The 20,174-nt window shown below is 43.0% G+C and overlaps 2 protein-coding genes across 4 annotated transcripts in view; one reads left to right on the top strand and one right to left on the bottom strand.

The window, feature by feature from the left end:
• CHCHD7 (coiled-coil-helix-coiled-coil-helix domain containing 7) overlaps nt 1-17,284 on the top strand; it is a 30,825-nt gene extending 13,541 nt beyond the window's left edge. The window contains exons 5-7 of one of the 3 annotated variants that reach the window (XM_065753299.1): nt 5,181-5,346; nt 10,026-10,368; nt 17,134-17,284. The gene's annotated coding sequence lies outside the window, so the exon portion shown is untranslated. Of the gene's footprint in view, nt 1-866; nt 1,841-5,180; nt 5,652-10,025; nt 10,369-17,133 lie in introns of those variants that run through there. The other 2 variants (XM_065753296.1, XM_065753300.1) reach the window with 2 other exon arrangements.
• LOC136059252 (epidermal retinol dehydrogenase 2-like) lies at nt 7,781-19,950 on the bottom strand. The gene is made up of 7 exons (XM_065753294.1): nt 19,828-19,950; nt 16,633-16,976; nt 11,512-11,643; nt 10,522-10,621; nt 9,352-9,496; nt 8,853-8,978; nt 7,781-8,381 (listed from the first exon to the last, which is right to left on the bottom strand). The coding sequence occupies exons 2-7, from the start codon at nt 16,951-16,953 to the stop codon at nt 8,288-8,290; spliced, it is 918 nt and encodes a 305-aa protein (XP_065609366.1). The 5' UTR covers nt 16,954-16,976; nt 19,828-19,950; the 3' UTR covers nt 7,781-8,287.
• Nucleotides 19,951-20,174: the final 224 nt, after the last annotated feature.

Below are 20,174 nucleotides of genomic sequence, written 5' to 3'. Positions count from 1 at the left end.
CCTCCAGAATCTGCAGAATGTGTACTAAGTTCTCAGCTCCTCCTCCTGTCTGGGGAATTGGAGGCAAAAAGGAAAGAATATTTGGAAATATCTTGCTTCTGTTTATACACCCTTACAGAATCCTGGTGCCTTGTTTTCATCTAGTTTCCTTGTCCTGAGGGTAGGCTGCAGTGAGTCTTTCCTTTGAGAAGACAAACTTGTCCACTGGCTCACTCCAGCTTCAGTGGCAGAAATTCAGCCCAGGTCTCACATCAGAGTAGAACTGCAATGGATGGTCCCTTACAGTGGAAATGACAGATCAAAGTGGTTTTCAAGACATGTTTTGATTGTAGCCAAGTATTTTAAAGCGTTGCATTGTTTGTGAGTTTGGCTTTCCTGCACTGCAGGTTAATGAATAATCTACTATGTACATTTATCTTACAGCATTTTGTGTTTAATTAGTGGTTGCGCCGGAAGGGAAGGAACTTATTTTTGCACCAGTTGATAGTGGTATATATTTTTAAAGTTGCAGCTGAGATCTGGAAACGAAGTGTTGTACTGTGAGTTAAATCGGAGGGCTGAGCTATTGAGCAGCTTCCTGTTGCCAAATTGTGGAGATCCTGCCCCCTTCACCAGTCCTTTTGCCCTTGCCTAGGTGCGACTTCAACCATCTGTTTGTTCTCACACTCGTGTGATCCTTCACTTGATTAGAGCTGCTAACTGAAGCTTAAGGAGGGCAGCTCTGGTAGGGTTAATGCTGGTTTTATGTAATTTTGTGCTTAAATAAAGTGATTGTGCAAGGGCTGGAACACGTGAGCTGCAGGCACTGCACAGCGTCTGCTCACAGCACATAGTCTGTTTGTTGCCCTTCTATTGCAAACTCTTAGGCCAAGAGACCTCCCGTACAAGCTTGGATTGCTACCAGCAAAATTGATGAGTCAAGACTGCAACAGCTCATATCCTTTGTGGCTCACCAAAGAGCCCTCTCACCAGAAAAAAAAAAACTCCAACTGCATGACACCGGGTTCCATTCCAGTTTTCCCATCTAACTGTTTGACATCTCACCAACAATAGTCTGGAAAAAAAAAAACCAAAACCCTGAGAAACCAATCTTATGAGTATTGCTTCCTGTTTTCTGAAGCTGAATGCTGAACAACAGTTTGTGTAATGATGATGAACTGTTAAATATAATTAAGTCTTATTCCCTATAGTCTTTGTAATAAAAATTGTAAACAATATTTTGCAAATAAAGCTGCAGGCCCACAGGCTGTCACTTCCAGATGGCATGAATTAGCAGGAGAAGATTTGTTGTGCTTCCTTTCCCCAGCAGTCCACCCCCTCCCCTGGTTTGGGATGTGCTAGCCCTGGACAGGGATGACTCAGCTGCTGGTTAATCACCTGCTGAAGTGCTAGAAGTGATAGCCTGGCTCTGTTTCCTCTAACAATGGTGAGCTGTCAAAGCTGACCAGCAGAAAATGTTCTGCAGCTGGGAGAATTCCCTTGTCATCCCCTTTAGATTCACTGCAATTAAGGGTTGCTGCTTTCATCTGCATGGATTTTACTGTGACTGATAATCTGTTGAGACCTTGTTTAATAAAAGGTTCCTTCTGCACAAGTTGCCCATATATAGGGCTTCTTAATAGCATAGCTGGAGAAATACTGGTCTTGGATGTTTCACTAAAAGTAACAAAATATTTCTAGCCAGCAAGACTGTCCCCTAAAAGAGATCACATCTAGAAGAATGTTTGTGATCTTGAAGTTTTAAATGGCTGTGTATGGGAACTGTTCATGGCCTGAACCACTGATGGATCACCTGAGGTGAGCACTGAGTCAAGTGCAGGAGCACAGGTGCAGGCAGTGCACTGTGACCAGAAGGGGTGGAGTCCAACTACACCTCTCCCAGACCCCATTGAAGGGCTGACCACCACTGGGGAAGGATCTCTTTCTGGAGATTGCATTTCCTATCAGGAGCCTGGGACATGGGTGAGCATTTTTTCCCTTCATTTTGATTGTCTCTTTTCCATCACAGTAGTCTAACTATACGATCTATAAAATAGCTATGATGCCATCTGGTATTCATTGTGTTAACCTCATACCTTACAGGCTGTTTTCCGGATTGCTGATGGTAGAGAAAGAGAAGAGAAAAACAACTATGAGCCATATGGGAAACCTTACCAGCCTCTGCACCCCGTAGGGACTGCACTTGTCCAATCAGCTGTCAGGAGAAAAGCACAGAGGACCTATTGTTATGATGTGTCAAGTCTTAGTGTCCTTTGTAAACAAAGTGGGACTGTATGAGAGAACACAAACCAACCCCAGTTTACTGAAGTGAGTTTTAACTAATGCAATCCAAGTGCCTTTTGGACTCTTCCTTTCAGTGTTGGTATCCTCTTCCTCTAGGTGACAGAAGAAAAGTGTGTAAGCCTGTTCTCAGCAGCCGTAACACCAGCTGCCCTGCTGCCAAGCAAGCAAACACTGAGAAAAGATAATCTCCAAGTCACTGTTGTGAGCATCAAAATGAGCCAGTGTGCGTTTTGTTCTCCACTTGCTGTGGTGCAGATCTGTACTGTTTAACCCAACCAGTGATCCTGGGTGCCTGAAGAAAATGGCATTGTGGCTACCTCAGCAGATCACTGTCAAGAGAACAGAATCTAGTAAGTGCAAAAGGGAAAGCTAAGCTTTATGTACAGTTGCAAATACTTTGTTGGATGTTATTTATTTTGGCCTCTGTTGTGTGGTTTAATGTATTCTGGGGGAAGGACTGGCTCCATCCTTAAGAGAAGCCCATCTTCAGCTCTCCTCCCTCCTCCATTGCTAGCAGTATCTCAGCAAGATCTCAGCCTCTCTTCACCCTTACCTGATAGGTATTTCCCGTCCTCATTGTCAGGGTCCTCTGAGACAAAATCCTCCAGCAAGCCACTGGCTGCACTGTGCTGGTTAAATGCTCGGTCTGTGTAACTTCTTGTTGCAGCAGTGCATTTGCAGCAAAGGTTCATCACCTGGCAGGATCAATCCAAATGAAAAGCGCAGTTCTCTCCGTTCTTATTTTTGGAACAAGTCTGATTGTTATTAACATTTTTATATAGGGAGGTCCGAGGATATGGCAGAACCCCAGACCAGGTTTGCTCATATAACCATGCTTGCTGTCTCTCATAAGCCTTCAAAGTAGTCTCGTGATAAGCATGTTGTTTGAGGAATAGTTCTGAGATTTATTTAAGGACATTCTTTCACTTATTTTTCCATGAACATCCCACATCTTTAACGTTAAAGTGTATTTGTCTGCTTTAGTCAGTGTTGGACTTGATGATTCTTGGAATTCTTACCTGCAGAGGTAACATTCAGAACATCACCACACGCAAAATGCAGATACTCAGGTCCTTGCAGAAAAACAAAAGCAAGGGCTCACATGTGTCTCTGAGTGGTATGTAACCCTGTATGGGTCCCTCAGTGGGAAGCCACTGCTAAGCTGTGTTCTATGTTGGATCACAGCATATGCAAATCTTAAGAGCCAAGCAAGCACAACCAACTCCGTACTGACTGTGACTATGATTTGCTTTTTTTACTATTATTATTTCTACCTCAGTTCATTTTCAAACTGTCAGACACCAGTGCCAGAAGTCTCCAGACTCCTGAAGATAACTATTTACCATTCTATTAACTTTATCTTAAAATCAGGCGCAATGGATGTGTACGTACATTTACAAGTTTTTGTTTCCTTTAAGAAAATTTCTCCTGTGGAACGATCTTATTCTTTAGGGGATTGTAGTCCATTTACAATCAATCCATTTTGCTAATCTTCCTTAAAATATCCAAGCTAGCAGCAGGCAATTTATAGCAATTCTTTTCTCTATGCAGACAAAACACAAAGGTTGTTAATATTTTCCAGCCAAGTTTCCTTGTATTCCAACTTGGGAGTGGTAATAGGAGGGGAGCCAAGGAATTTCCAGAAATCTTGAAGCACTAGTAAGTCATTACTGACACAGTGCCACGAACAGTTGGTTGAAGAAAGTTAGATGCAGGATAAAGAAAGAGGATAACTCTGCCTCGGATTAGCAGTTCTTATCCATGCATCCCACTACAAGTCAAAGCTCTTACACAGTGGCGAAAGAAGGGGTAGCAAACTTAACCTTTTGGTGTTCTCTGCCCTCAAACGGTCTCTGCAGGGAACCATTTGAGCTGCTGCCCTGATGGAGCACTGGTGAGGTTGTGGAGTCTCCTTCTCTGGAGACATTCAAGACTCACCTGGACGCCTACCTGTGCAACCTGGGCTAGGGAGCTGCTTTGGCAGGGGGTTGGACTCAGTGATCTCTAGAGGTCCCTTCCAACCCCTACAGTTCTGTGATTCTGAGGCTCTTTGCCACCTTGAGTCATTGGTTTGGGTTACGTTTGTGAAAATGTTATCTAAGCAGGTTGCATGGAAAGCAGGAGTGTGAAGCCCCAATAGCTGCAGGAGTCCACTCAGAAGCTTTAATGGTTCATACTTGGGAACTTAAGTGCAAGATTCTTCAGGATCATTTCCTGGATTTCAAAGTGGCTGAATCAGATACCTTAAAACTGTGAAGAAAACTTGTATTTGGTTGATAGAAGCATGGTTTGTTGTTCTGTTACATCTCCTTCAAAATCTTCAGCCAAGGAATGATGTGGTACCTGAACATCTCTCCTGGCTTGTACCCTATGTGTAATTTTAGTGCTCCTTTTTGGTATTAAGAGAATACTATCAAAAGGAGAAAAATACAGAGGCCCACATGACTAAGGCGGAGAACATGTGTAAGTATTCACTGTAGGGCTTTGTGATTTTGTCTTCTGTAATGATACCTGAGCATGAATTATCCCTCAAGCACATTGTACAAAACACCTATTTTTTTTCCCCACAGGTAGCAGTTGCTATTGTAGTTGCTACAGAATCACATGAGTAACCTATATCAGATGCAGGTAATCTTAGCCTTAAGTTCAGGTGTAATTATATTTACATGTGTGTAGAGCAAATCCTTAACTGTACAGTGTTATCTATACCAAAGAAATAGAAATACAGCTTAGAAAGACTTCAGGCTGAAGAACAGTGCATTACCTGAAGCTCAATATGTTTTGTTAAATTACATATATATTTTTTGTGCATCTATGAAATTAACTTGGCATCCACTTTTTAGGGAGCTGTAACACAGAAGATTTCAACTTGATACCTTACTCTCATCCTGTTACAGACTGACTCAATGCCAGAGCAGGGAAATTACATTAATTCCTCAAGGAAACACTTCAAGCACCTCACCTGGCTATTCTGCTGAGATCTGTTCCTTCTGGATGTGCAGCCTTTACTTGGAACTGTCAGCTCTCACCCAAATTGTTAGCTAGGAGCTTCCCAAAATACAGGTATGCTGTTGTACAATAACTGTAGCATAACTGGAATCAGATATGCAATTTAACCATATATGATGCGTTGCTTCAGGGACAACCATTAACATGCCAGAAATAGACAGACAGAGCAGTAAGTAATGCTAAGTGTATTTGTTAAAACTAATCTAGGGGAGACCCATCTCGTTAGCTCTCCACTAGGATTTCCCACTTGCTGCCAATGCAAACCAGATGAAATTTGCTCTGCAAGAACCTTAGTTGTTGCTGCTAGCTGCATCTGCTGACAGTGGTCTCCTATCCTGCCTTGCAGCAGGACAATGGACTTAGCTTTTGGCAGCTGATCTTTGGAAGACAGCTACCAGAGAAGAGTCACGTGCTTGGTTCCTTCCTAAAATGAGAACCATTTGTTATCTTAAGTTGATACGGTAGCTGGAGACCCAAGTATGTGCATCATACCTCCTCCTGAACATGGAATAAGCCTCTCTTGACCACCAGGTGATATCTCTACTTATCTGTCATGCTGTCTCATCAGATGTGCTTGGTATTTATGGAGGTCAAATCACCAACAGGACAGGATGTTATCTTCCAGTTCCACAAAGCAACCACCCCACCCGTGCTGGTACTCTGAATACTGCAACAATAAAGTTCCTGTGTCATTTTGCAATAGAGCTTTTGTTTGCTTCTTGCTGCTGTTGAAGCAGATGATGAAGAATGTCTCTTTTCAGAAAAGTAACAGCCATGAACTCAGTCACTACGACACAGCATTCATTTGTTCCAGGTGCATAAGCTGGTAATAGGGCTGCCATTTTTTATTTCAAAACAAATACAGGCCAGGATCTTTCTGTTATGTCATCAAGCAGACCAAATGGATTCATCAGATCCCCATCTCTAAAATGCAAACCTGGACCATGGGATGGCTTGAGAAGAAATTTACACCTACATCAAAGACTGTGCTGTCTCACTCTGTTTGTTCTCAAGAATAATCCTCCTTAAATTAATTGCTTGTTAAATAGAGCAAGGTTAGAAAAAAAGGAGAAAAAGAACAAACATAAGATGCATTTTTTTGCTAGCTATATTAATGTTAACTGCTGTCTTGCAGCTGAAGTAGTTTTGTTTTCTGGACTTGAATGTTGCTCATGTGATCAATGCAACTCTTACTACTGCCTCAGCTGTACTGTGGCTGGCTCTTCCCTTCAGAATAACCAGACTTTTCTTAATGGCATCAAGTGAAAGGACAAGAGGCAACGGGCATGAACTGGAAAAAACAAAAACAAAACATGCATTCCACTTAAGCATTTTGTTTTTTAAACTGTGTGTAGTCACACACACTGGAACAGCCGTCCCACATTGGTTGTAGAGTCTGTTGGAGAATGGAGGCAGTACTGAGCAGCTCACTGACTGACCTCCTCTGGGTATGGCTACCTTTCAAACTCAGTCATTCTGTAAAATCCTTATGGAGATGTACTTCTCGAGCACCTTCCTATGAAAGATCCTCCACATTAAGAGGGAAAATGGACCCTGTTAACATAAGGAGGTGAGGAGCCTGCAAGACATGCATACACCACACGGTTAAATCAGTGATTAGATTTATTACTAGCAAACAGTGCTATGTACATATGATAGAACTTATAGGCATATATTTTGTAATTAATAACTTCAGCTTCCTGAATTGTGCTGCAAAGGAAGCAGAATTTCTGAAACAGGAGAACTGCAGGTCTGAGAGAACAGCTGAGGCAATTTTTTCTTCATCACTCGGAATTCTACCTCTCAGCAATCCATCATAACTGTAAAGCTTCTCTTCTTTGATCCAGCATTGTTTGCTCATCATTAGCTTAAACTTCTCTCAATCAGTAAAAATATCATTTAATTGTACAGGCAAGGGAAATGATGATAGTTTCTAGGCCATCATGGAAAAACTATTGATTTTGTTTGGAGTCACTGTTTTCTCCATGCTGCCTGCAATCCCTTTCATGCTAATGCATTCTGTAGTCTTAAGTTTGTAGGCACTGCCAATTGTCAGTGGAGTACAGTGACATGAGACTGGTTGAGCCAGCATATGTACAAATAGCATAATGTTTAATCTTCCTCTTTCTTATTTTGAATTTACTGAAAGTCAAGTGCGGAGGGGAGGGGTGCTTAGGTTTCCTGTCAAAAAGGACAAGGCCTCTTCCTTAGCATAACTGACTAAAGGCAAATAAAACAAGTCTCCATAGGCAGAAGACAACCTCCTGCCCAATTAAGCAAAACACTGTGCTGTTATTCTAGCTATGGTTGTAGTGGTCCTATTCACTCCAGTTCTGGCAGCATCATTCCTTTCTGAAACAGCCCCAGGAGAAGCCCTGGTTACAGCACGTAACACCTTTGGTTTCAGCAGCAAAGGTATTCTTGTTGTCTTACTTGGCAAGATGTTTGTCAGCCCATCTCAACTGGCACCATTATGCTTTGTAACTCCGTGTAGGAGATGAGAAGTTAAAACTGTTCCTAAAATATTGCACTCGTAAGATACAAAACTCTTTATTACAAAGTTGTAGGCATAGTATTAGCTTTTAAAATTAATTAGACAATTAGTCAATTAGCAGCACAAATGGCATTTACATTCTTTTGTTCCACAGGACATCCAGAGCCACCTGTGAGTCCTGAGATCATCTCTCCCAAAACTGCCAGTTACTGGTTTGTGAAGCAGAATGATACTTAAGGCATCATAATGGATGTTACCAAAGGAACACAATTCAATTTCTCTCCTTCCGTAATGAGGGGAAAAAGAAACAGCTTGTCAGACAAAAAATAAAAAAGGTCATGTGAAAGCTGTTGATTAAGAGCTAATTAAAAACTGATTTCCTTAAAAATGTTACTGAGTAGAAGGGAGGCACCTGAAGTTCACAGCTGCTAGAGAAGCAGACCTTTCCCACCACCGCCTTTAACCAGGTCTGCTTTTGGGTTGCTGAGTTCAGTGCAATTTTCAGTCCTTCTTTGCTCGACCTTTGAAGTAATCCATGAAATGGAGGGCTCCAACAAAGTCCACTAGGAGAACGCCTACTTTCACTGGTAGGATACTGCAAGGTAGAGGAACCAAATTTCAGAAGATTTTTACATACACAGAAATCAGAAGCCATTTCACATGGCTAATATTTGCAAAAGAATTATAATCCCTTATGTTGTTCCACCAGCACTCAAAATACTGGTTACACTCATTTCGCTGTCTTGGTACCTTAGATCAGTTTACCAGCCTGGCTTGCATGAGCCAGATGTGCCTTAGTGCTGGGGCAAAGATTCCAGTGGTGCATTTCCTGAGGAGCAGGCCCAGTTTCTACAACCCCCAGTTACAAGGCACCCCAGCAGAGGCAGCAACCCACTCAGACACGTCTGACGTTGTTTTGTGGCCCAAGGGTAGAACCAGCCCCTAGAAACTATGAAAACTCCAGAAATGTGGAGAACTGAATTCACAGAGTACAGGAGTAGTCTAGTCAAAAATTTTCAGCTTGGGCAGAAAAAAAGAGAGGTAAAGAAGGAAGAACGCAACTTACTTTTTTAAAGCAAAGAAGAAATACAGACTGTGTGGCAGTAACAAAAGCTCTTGGTCTCGTCGAATAGCAGTCATTATCTTTTCAGCCACATACTCTGGGTCTAAAATGGGGAGCAGGCGTGGCCATCTAAAAGGTAAGATGTTTCTTATAACAGATTTCTTTAGATTCACATTTTAGGTATCAATTTTTGCAGATAATAAAAAGAAGAGAAATGGCATAAATCCTAAGAACCAGCAAACCTTTATTATGTTATTATTATTGCATTCTAGGGAGGAATGGAATAGGGGAAAGGATGTAATTATGTTTCATGTTTCAGCTTAAATGAATGTGTAAGTACTGAGGGCTTTGCCATGTATACTGCCTCGTCACTGGATTGCATGTCATCTGTGTGCAGCCCCAAAACATAACGCAAGCAGAGCAAAGTCTGGCTTGTAAGTGTTATAAAAGAAACAAGACCACATGTTCAGATTGCATAACAACATCACAGAAGCTTACTCACTTGGTACTGCAGCCATCAAACATCCCCGTGTTTATGAAATAAGGACACACAATTGTGGTTTTAACACCAGCCTTTCCGAGAGCTCTCATCTCTAAGCTAATTGACTCTGCAAAACCAACGGCTGCAAACTTACTTGCACAGTAATCTGTAAAACAAATGTAACAGTAATTGCAGCTACACGTTTTAATTTATTAAACCATACTGAGCAGGTTCAGTGGGTCCCAGTTTTTGACAGAGAACAGGGACAACACTGCTTTAGTAAGTAAACAAACAGCAGCACTGCAGAATAGTATAGATACAATACACACATGCTACCCCCAGGAAATTACTGTTCTGCAATAAAACACTTTACAACAGAGTAAGAGGCAATTTGATAGGCTACTAATAAAACTTGCTTTGGATGTGATTCATTCTTTTACTTCCCCTCTCCTAAGTTAGCTGCTGCTGTGGACTGGCAGCCAGAGGGTTTCTCATCCCATCTGGTACGAAAAGATTATTTCACTGAATCCATGTATGAGTTTCTTAAGCGTCAAACTCAGGATTTCAAGACTCTCTGAAGTGTTTTTAGCTAGCAACTCAATTTGTTCTCATTATCACTACCTCAAAGCTAGATTTCTTTTATTGCTATGCCACTTATTTCGTTTTCCTCCCCCTCGTTTGCATGCACTTAGCAGGAATTCCCCTGGAGTTTGCCTGAATCTCAACACTGTGTGGGTTCTCCTGAATGAATGGCAAAGGGAATGCAAAAGGAGATAGTGCGTATCTACCACTGTACCGCATTTGGGTTTAATAACACTCTGAGCTCCGGATATCTGTACATAGCTTGAAAACATATCTGCAAACCAAGTGGCCTCTAAGCCACCAAAAGTCTGTAGGTCAACTTTAACAACACAGAAGTTCTCAGTTTCCAAAGTTCTGTATGAAGCTCCTGGATCCTCTTACTGCCTTGCCAGAAAAGCGTGTTTCACAGCACTGCTGAGCATCTGGAAAGCTTTTTGAACAAAATATCTACTTAAGGTCAGCTGCTTTGAAAGTATCACCATTAGTTCTCCTTATATACAAGAATGCAGACACTCAAAGTTAGGACGATTTTTTTTCTTGAGTGTAGATTGATGAGTTTAAATAAAATTAATTGGTCTAATTAAAGAGACATCAGCTTTAATATGCTACCTGCAAGGCGATTGACTCCGATCAGTCCCGCTGAGCTTGCAATGCTAACCAGGTGTCCGTGGTTTGAGGCTATCATTGCTGGGAGGAAGGCTTTGTAAGTCTGCAATGTAAGTCAGAATTGCAATGAAACATTTCAGTAACTGAATAATATATGCTATAATGTTCTGAAGGTGTTATTTATAGAGAAATCATGCCTGCATTTTTAGTGAGAACTCCCCATACAAGAGCGGGAAAAAAAGGGGATTTGTTGTTTGAACGCTAACTGAAGCAAGGATGTTCCATGTCCCACCAGTACCATTTTCTCAACGCTAAAGACAGATGCCAACTTGCTGAAAGCAAAGCACACAGCTTCAGCTAGCTCTTCAACTGCTTTCACCCTAAAGCTCAGCACTACCTTGTGTCAAAGGAAAATTAAAGCTTAAAGGAAAATTAAGTTTATTTGTGAAGAAACTGGAGCATGTTTTAATATCTCATTTGCAATTCTTCATGGAAAGAAGACACCATAGATGGCCCCTCTTCCCTGAAAGGAGGAAGAGCACATGAGGTTACTCATTTTGGACAAAAGCCTCACTTAGTATAAGAGCATTGTCTGGACACGTGGTATTCCTTACTACAAGTATAACCACAAAGTAACTAAACAATAACAGAACTGAACACTTTTGTTGCTAGAGCAGCTAATCTGGGCCTCTTCTTTCACATCAATGAATATTGAGGGATATAGCACCTGACTAGCTTAAATTTAAGCAGAATGGCAAATTTCAGTTCTTAAAAGCATTTCTAAACACTAAGCAGCTTTGCTCCCATTTACCTACCTGGGAGTTCCTAAAGTATCCACCCTTTTTTATTTCACATATTCAGAGGCATAGAAAATATTGTCTTGTATCATTTCTGATTCTACTTCTGCATACTTTACTCAATTCCAAAAGGCAAAATTACACTGAAAACGTGTTCAGAGAATGTTTCTGTATGTATATACAAGGACAGCATTACCCAGAAGTGTGCCATTGCGTTCACTTCCATCGTTTTTTCCACAAGTGAATCTGGAGACTCAATAAAGCTCTTTCCAGTTACAACACCAGCATTGTTGACTAGGATGCTGACATCGCCAACTTCTTTTTTAACCTACAACAAAAAGTCTCAAGATTATTATGCAATAAATATAAAGCATGCTCTCCAAATTTTATACATAAAAATACAAGAAATAGAAGCGCTACACATCTCAACCAAGTTGAACGCGTTACGTTGGTTACAGATCCAAATATTATGGGTTCTTGCACCTTCACACTTGATGCCTATTTAGATCTGAACTCACCCCTGGACTTCGGAGCCCAGCAGCTCACAGCTCCAAGTAGGTATCTGCTGTCAGAGAACTACAGTTCTCACTATGACCATTCCAGATAAATCCCCACTGCAGAGACTTACTAATAAAGTATCGTCCTACATGAAACCCATCTTAAAACCAATGAGCAATTTAATATTTAGGGCCATTTCTATGCCGTGCTGCAAGGCACAGTAAATAAATCCTCATGCCGAGTAAACAGAATCAGCTACACCAAAACCTATGAGGGCCATAACAGCCAAACTTTCACTTACAAGGAAATTTGCTCTATATTCAAATCCTCATACATATTACAGAGTTACTTGTATCCAGAAGCAGTGCTGTGGTACAGCTTCAGAACTGAAGCTAACTTTCACACTACTGGTCTTCTAATGAAGAAGAGGAAAGTTACCTGCTGACCAAACAATTTATCTCTACCATTGTACATGACAGCAGCTACTCAGTAGCACTGTGATATTTCAGACATTACAAGACTCTTTGTGCTATTTTCCACAGGCTCCACTTCTTCTGACTGCCACTGTTAAGCACTTGCATGTATTACACTGCAGCTTCTCCTGTGCAGCACCTTCACTTGTGTGCCACAAGTGCTTTCCTGTTAAACCAGACCTCCCTGCACCCTTCCTGAGTAGCAGGGAGAGTCCTCTACCTCAGCACATTAGGGTTAGAATGGGCAAACAGTCACTTTCCATTAGAAATATTCCACATGTGCATAAGCAGTGAGAAAGACAGCTTATAAAATTATTTTCCACATTACAACCTTTTCCTTTATTCCAATATCTTGACTACTTCAAGCAACTTCATAGATCAGGGATTTAGCAGCTTCTCTTACCAAATAAAGGTTTTCACATTATTACTTTTTTTTTTTTTAATTTATATATGTACAGTTCAGGTAGGAAGAGTGAAAAACACACGCTTGCACAGAACGCAAAAACCTCCGGAACCTTCCGGGGCAGCACACAGCACAGCAATTTGTTTCTAGTATATTTGCTTTGATTGCAACACTGAGCCAGAAACCTTTTGAAACTGTTCCAGAAAATCAGTTGGCTACAAAGTAATTTAGCTCAGTAAGTGGAAGCACAGTTCTCATTTTAGCTCCAGAATGAGAACAGACTAACCCGACAAGACAGCTACAGGCCAGCTGATATCATCAAGATGCTGTACCAGTTTTCATAAAAGGAGGACTGAAATACAGGGTTACAAGTATAGCTCGTTCATCTCTGCCGTCCAGGAAACAGGAGACAAGCTCCCTATTTTTGTTTAATTTGTAGCTTCCAGATCAAGTGCTAAAACACTGCTGCTGAGTAGCTTAGGGCAAGCACCTTCTTCTTACGCCCCCTGGCCATGCAGTTCCAGATCACAGAAAACTCATTCCTCAATGAGATGTCCTATGCTATGCAAATATAGCAACTGAACGGAGCGTGAGGAGACCACACAGAATAGCCCGTGTAAGAGTTAAGGCTTTAAATGTAATGCTTATCCCCTTGGCTTACTCATCATCTCTGAACTTATTCCAGTATTCTCTATGTTTGTTAAAAGGTAGGGGGTCAAAAAAAAAAAATAAAAAAAATGAAACAACCTTGGAAGGATTATACAGAATAGCTTTTATTTCAGTCTGTAAGCCTAAGTCCCCTCCACCTTGGTCATCCCCCTCCCAGAGGGTCATCAGGTAACAACTCAGGTATTTCTGAGGCAGTGCCACACAGTCTCTGCATGCAGCCTTGGACAAGCTGTCCAGTCCCTAGCAGGAGCACAGCCCCCCATCACAAGTTAAAAATCACAGAACTCGGGGAGACCTGGAGTCATTGGCAAATGATGCAGTAGCACTGCTTCACATCAATGATCTTTGCAAACCTGGAACACAGACCCACTCCCCAGGCCTACCCTGTGGGGCAAATAAATACCCAAATGAGCAGTCATGCTGATTTATGTGCACAAGCACAGACAGAGCTGGGGGATGCAGTGTTCATAAGGTTACCTGGCGCATTCCCGTAAGGTGGAGATGTCAAGAAGGCAGCAAATAAGAACAGACTCTCAATCATTACATTTCTAACCAGGGTAAAAGCCTAAGCAGCCTCTTCCTTTATTCCTGTTTAAGGACAGCTGTCTCTATCAAGCTTTCCAAAATACATCTGCACTTTGGATAGCATTGAAAGCAGACTTGAGTGCCTTGATGAAACCCAGACAGCCGTACGTCACCTCTGGTCATGCTGCATCCTTACTAACTGGATGCAGCAGCTCCTTGCTCACACACCTGGCTAGTTCCCTCCTCACAGCTACCCCATGTAAGACACAGAGCCAAGACACTCACACCAGGCTTCCACATTCTGCTTTCAGAACAGAACGCCTTCACTGTTCACTGAGTATTCTAACAGGGCAGGGAACATCACCTTTCCAGAATGAAAGCCCCTCCATTATGCAGAGCAGGAAAGAACGTTCTTGGTGTTTGTTTTAGGTAAGCTGAGCATTCTGCAAACAGCTGACCTGGTTAAGCATCTTCAAGCATAAGCACTGCTTGTTGCTGCATTTTATTTATAACTTAATACATGGAAGTTTGGCTGTAGTTTCACAGATCACAGACAGCATCCCAAAGTGCCTGCTTTCCATGGACAAAGATCATTTCCCACGGCCACCCACAGAGTGGGGAAGGCAGCACTGCATGTTTATTCACCAGCACAAAATATCAATGAGAAGCACGTTTGTGCTGTACAGGGGAGCACAAGTAAAGAAGGTTCGTACAGGAGCATGAAACTGTCTGCAATCTGTCATAATGACAAAGAAGCAGCAACATATCAAAACAGAAACATGCAAGAGATCCTGGAAGTAAGTGTGAGCCCATTTGCAATTTGCAATCTGATAATGAGGCAAAGGTGGTTTCCTCTCAAATAAGAGATCAAAAACTCATGAAAGTTAATTCCCTCTTTCAAAGCCCCAGATGCCTAACATTAAGCTAACTCTAAGTCAGGAAGTTAAGCTAGCAAGGCCACATTCCTTTTGGGGGTGGTGGTGCAACTGGGACACTTTGGACACATCTTAACCCATACCCCTCAGCAGCCAAAAGCTGGCCATTGTACCATTGCTACACATAAGTCATAAGGACACCACACACCCAGCACTTTGTTTTTCTTCCTCCTGAAATGTCTTTTGATTTCTGTGTGGCTGATGAAGTACCCAAAGGAGGTATTTAAGGATCACTTGTATTTCATTTTGTTGGTGTTGAGATTACAGAAAATACCCCACGCAAAACAATGTTCCACACTGCCTGCGTGAATTGAGTTCATCTTGCACCACTCCAAGATACTGTGTGTGTAGCTGAACCACAGGAGAAAAAAGAAACCCCAGAACAGTTGTGCCTCATGTTGCAAAGGCTGAGGCAGCACACTGAGCCAGGATCTACTACACAGCACTAAATAAACAGCAGCATCAAACATTGATTAATGCTACGGTCTTGCTGCTAATAAGAACACTTTCAGTGTGGTTCTACATCAGCTGCCAGGAAGACATGCTATATCTAAAATAACAGTAGTGGTAGTCTGTTTTCTTCTCTGTGATCCAGCTGCTAGAGAACTTCTGACAGAATATTGTAAAGTGAAGAATCTTGCACTGCATGGTTACAAGACCCCCTTCACCACCTCCTTGCTCCTGTCTCCTTCTCTTTTTATCATCCTTAATCTATACCACGCACATAGCCACATCCTCTGTGCTTGTCCTGAAAGGTGGTTCTGCTGCTTTTCTCCATGGTACCAAAGTGTCAGCCCTCAGGTCCCTAAAACTGAAGGTTGGGTCCCATCATCTTCATTTCAATGCCCTTCACACAATACTCCATGTCCCCCCTGTTCAGACAGAAACTGAGTTACAGACACATGGGAAAACATGCAGCCAAAGAAATGGAAGGTGTGCAACTCAACCAACAGAAGGGACTGCTGGTGGTGCTAAGGGCAGCTGGCATTACTGCAAGCCAAGGAGAGCTGTCTTAGCCTCTGACAAGCTCTAAGCCATATGCAGGCTTCACTCTGTTCTAAAGTCATTTCCACACATCGAAAAAAACACAGAGGCTACAGCTTCCTAAACAGGACAGAATAGGAGAGTTACTTCAGCCAAAAAATGTCTCCTGGAGACAGCTGAACTTTCTTGTTAAGAATTCATCCTCAGGCAAACACTGACTGCAAATTCCCTAGTCCAACAGTTACGTTTAGCAACATCTTAAGCAAATGAAGGCAGGCTGTTATAACAGAAACTGTTAGGTAGCTTTAACTTCTGGCACTTCTGCTAGTCCTGTCCAAGATACCTAGCCACATGCTGTATTTACAAAGCTCTTTAGAAAGAAACATACTAATAAAGCCTTCAAGTTATATTTATTAATCCTGTTCATGTGCACTTGCAGAAGTCTATTCACAGCCAGGGAACTAGTCTAAGTTGACCTAAGTCATTAATCTTTTCATAAGGTACAATCTTTAGGGTTTACTTTTTGTAGAAGGCCTCCAGAACTTGAAGTACTGCTTTAATTTCAGTAAGGTGTCTTCATGTGCTTGATCAGCAAGTGCTGCGCAAACATGAAGCCACTCAGCTGAGATTTGTTACTGAAAGAGAAGCAGCTATTTTTGTTTTTAAAGGACAAAGGTACAGGAGTCAACTCAAAAAAAAATCAGTATTAAAATACATGCTATATGCAGTAAATCAGATGAATTAACTTCCCTTGACTTGACATGGCTGAAGTGTATCATACATCACAAACACCTTGGAAAAGCAGCAAAGCCACAAGTAAGATACTGTACCTGATCTGCTACTCTGTAGACTTCCTGCCTTTTGCTGCAGTCACAGATGTAAGAATGTACTCTTACTGCTCCATTTTCTTCAGCCAGACTACGCGTCTCCTTGAGTCCATCTTGGTTAATGTCCCACAGAACCAGCGTGGCTCCAAGTTTGGCAAATTTTAAGGATAAGAGTCTTCCAATTCCACTTCCTGCTCCTGTTATTAACACTATTTCACCACTCACGTTCTTCTTACGTTTAGGCACAAACAGAAACACTAGTGACTCCAGCATGTAATATGTTGAAAGTGCAAAGACTTGGAGCATCTCCAGGAAGAAGTTCATCTTGAAGCTATTTTTTCTGATACCTGATTGAAGAGAATGCAAACATTAACATTCCCAAACAAAAGCATTTTCCAATCTATTCTAATTATTTTGAACTCAGAAGCAGCCTAGAGAGTACACAGGCTTACATCTGCAAGTCTGTTTCTATACTGTCTCAAGAGTGTTCCTATTCTCTTTTAGAGATGAAAGAAGAGATCTACCACTTGGGAGAGGAAAGATACCTGTTTGGAAATTGTGCACCCCTCGCATCATGGCTTTCCACTCTGCTCCAACAGAATATAGACACTTTAAAAAAGGCAATTATTGCCCTTTCAACACCTGAAGCCAAAACACACTAGGTCAGAAAGCATTTTTCTTTTAGGACTGTGACTGTACTTGTAGGTGTTCCTTGCTGGCAAAAAGTTATGTGCAGAAGGCAGCACAGTCTCAACTCTTTTTGAAGAGCTACCAGCATTGGAAGCTTCAGCATACAGTAAATTTAAGTCTTCAATAAGTTACCAGCTGTCACCACTAGCTTTTCAATTACTAATACTACCACTCTAGTTCAACTGCAAAAGCAGGCTCTCCTCAGAGCATTCATTTAGGAATGTACTATAAAGATGATAACTTTCTTTTCCTCACCTCTTCATATTAAGCAAGAGGTCACAGGCTTGAGTCACAGGCTTGAGTCACAAGTATGTGTTTACCTGCACAGTGCATACTCATCACAGTAACTCTGAGCAGGCATTTCAGCCCATTGCTCAGCATATCAATGCTATGCAAGAAGCATGGTTTGGTCACAGCAGGTTTTTAAATCTTTGACTTAATTACGGTACAAAAGATAAATATTTCCCTTCTGAGCTAAAGGCACAGCTCACTGGTGCTTACACTTCTAGCACTACATGTCTGAATCCATCACATCTTCATTATCTTGGTACATAGTCATGTTCAACCACAGCCTAAAGATAAGTTACTTATATCTCTGCAGCTCTGAGCGAAGTTCATGGAGCGCAGCATTTCTGTACATGTGTTGTCAGGAGTATCAAGTATCATAGAAAACTGCTCAGTTCCTGTGGAGGAACAGACAACTGAAAGATCAGAATGAGTTAGTTCAGAAAGCTTTACAGAGCAAGCATTAGGGCATCTTTAAGTATTTCCGTAACAGAGAAACATTTGTCAAAATGTCAAAGTGGGTCAGGAAACAAGTTCCTCTTTCTGAAGGACTTGGAAGAGAAAATATTTTCTCTTCCTAATTCCCTTTCAAATGGTGCAAGGCACACACAGAAGCTCTAGCACAGAAAAGGTAGTAAAACTGGTTGAGGTATTTCTTACAACACAATATTTCCATAGCTACTATAGTGATTTTACCTGCAGTAGACTCACAGCTGTAGAGCTACAAGCCAAGCTAGAATTATATGGGAAAAGTGTTACTAAACTTCACATCTATCAAAAACACTTTGTTACAGTTTCTTTGCAGTGTCTAAAACAGAAGTAACGAAAGCAGCTGCAGAGTTTAACTTCAGTTAACTTAGAAGGGTTTGTGTGAAGGGAGATGGGTATCTCCAGGCAGATACGAATGCTATAGAAGACTGCAACAGAGTCCTTAATCCCTATAGAAAACAAAAGGGAGTTCACAGCATTCTGAATGCAATATACCATTTGATCTAAAACCAGTTTGAAGTGTGTCAGCAATTTAGTAAGTGAGATAATTAGGTATCAGGCTTGTTAAATAGGGCAGAGACATATGAGAGCTCAGAGTAGTTGTTTTCTCTTAGAGAAGTGGAACTGATTTAGACATAGGGGCTGTCAGACTCCATATCCCTCACCAGGATGCTTACCACTTCCCACTGCCATGTCTCCTGTAGCTCACCTGTGCCAGGCCAACAGCTCCATTCTGCCATCTCACAGCACAGGGCTGATCTGACAGCAGCCACAGTAACTAGGAGCATGTGAGCAGGAAGGGATTTACAGGTGCATGAGCCACAGATACCTTTGGCACACATAGGACAAGCAGATCCCTGCATCTCCTCACCAGTCCTTCTGGTGACACACACTGCTTTTAATACCTTCCCCTTCCACATCATGTGAATGGCTTTTATGCAGTAGCAAAGTCTCAGAAGGTTTCACAACAGCTTATCAGTCAGATTGCTTTCCAGCCACAGGATTTCCAGTACAGACTTGTACGTGCAGGTGCTGTTGCTGCCAGCTGAGCAGCCCCTCCAGACTACCAGCACCCATGAGCTGCAAGGACAGACTGGGACTGCATGCACAAAGTGGCTTGAGTTGGAAAGGACCTTAAAGCCCATCTAGTCCTGCTGTGTGCAGGGCTGTCCCACCAGCTCAGCTGCCCAGGGCCCCATCCAACCTGGCCTTACGTGCCTCCAGGGATAGGGCACGCCCAGCTCCTGGGCAGCCTGTGCCAGGGCCTCACTGCACTCCGTGTAAAGAATTTCTTGCTACTACCTAACCTGCTTCCCCTCTTGCAAATTAAAGCCACTCCCCCTCGTCCTATCCCTATCGGAACGTGTAAGAAATCAGTCTCCCAACTTCTTTTTTCCTTTTCATCAGCTGCCTTTACAACACGTTGCTCCAATACACCTCCATCAGACGCTAAGAAGCCGAAGGTACAACCCCTGCAGCCAGAGGGCTGCGAACCCCCGCACACGCAGCGGGGCCGTGAGCCGAGCCGAGGAGTCGGGCACGCAATTCCTTCCCTAGAAGATGCCGCACTGCCCTACTCATCCCGCCAGCTCCCGCTAACAGCAGCAGCCAGCACACAGACGGCTCGGAGCAGCGGCTCACCCCCACCACCACGACCAACCCCACCCCACTCCCGCTCCACCCTCCCCCGGGAGCCCGGCACCCACGGGGCTCCCCCCGCGGCAACCCGGATACCTCCGCTCGCCGGACTGAACAACGAAGGCGGAGAGGCCGTGCCCCGCGGAGGAAGCGCAGCACAGGGAACAGGGCAGGACGGCCGAGCCCGGCCTTTATGCCGCAGCCCGCCCCGGAGCGGGGCTGACCGGATACCCGGGGGCGGGCCGGAAGGGCCGCGGGTCGGCGGCGGAGGGAGTGGGTCCGGCTGGGAGGGGATGTTCGTCCGTGATCGTGTGGGATCCGGGGGGGCTCGTCAGGCGGAGTTTGCGTGAGCAGGAAGGGACGGCGTTCTGCGCGACGGCAGCTGCTGCGTGGGGGCCGGCACCGGGCAACGCGAGGAGCAGCAGCGCTTTGGGACGGCTCTC

Source organism: Cyrtonyx montezumae, unplaced genomic scaffold (assembly GCF_038088225.1).
Source record: "Cyrtonyx montezumae isolate F1298 unplaced genomic scaffold, pur_monq_1.0 scaffold_8, whole genome shotgun sequence".
Classification (NCBI taxonomy): Eukaryota; Metazoa; Chordata; class Aves; order Galliformes; family Odontophoridae; genus Cyrtonyx; species Cyrtonyx montezumae.
This window is presented reverse-complemented; position numbering and strand designations above follow the sequence as displayed.

Coding starts and splice junctions, on each gene's coding strand:
- LOC136059252 (XM_065753294.1), bottom strand. CDS start 16,953: ATGAACTTCTTCCTGGAGATGCTCCAAGTCTTTGCACTTTCAACATAT. Junction 9,497..10,521: donor CGGAGTCAATCGCCTTGCAG/GTAGCATATTAA, acceptor TTTGTTTTACAG/ATTACTGTGCAAGTAAGTTT. Junction 8,979..9,351: donor TTTGATGGCTGCAGTACCAA/GTGAGTAAGCTT, acceptor CTTACCTTTTAG/ATGGCCACGCCTGCTCCCCA.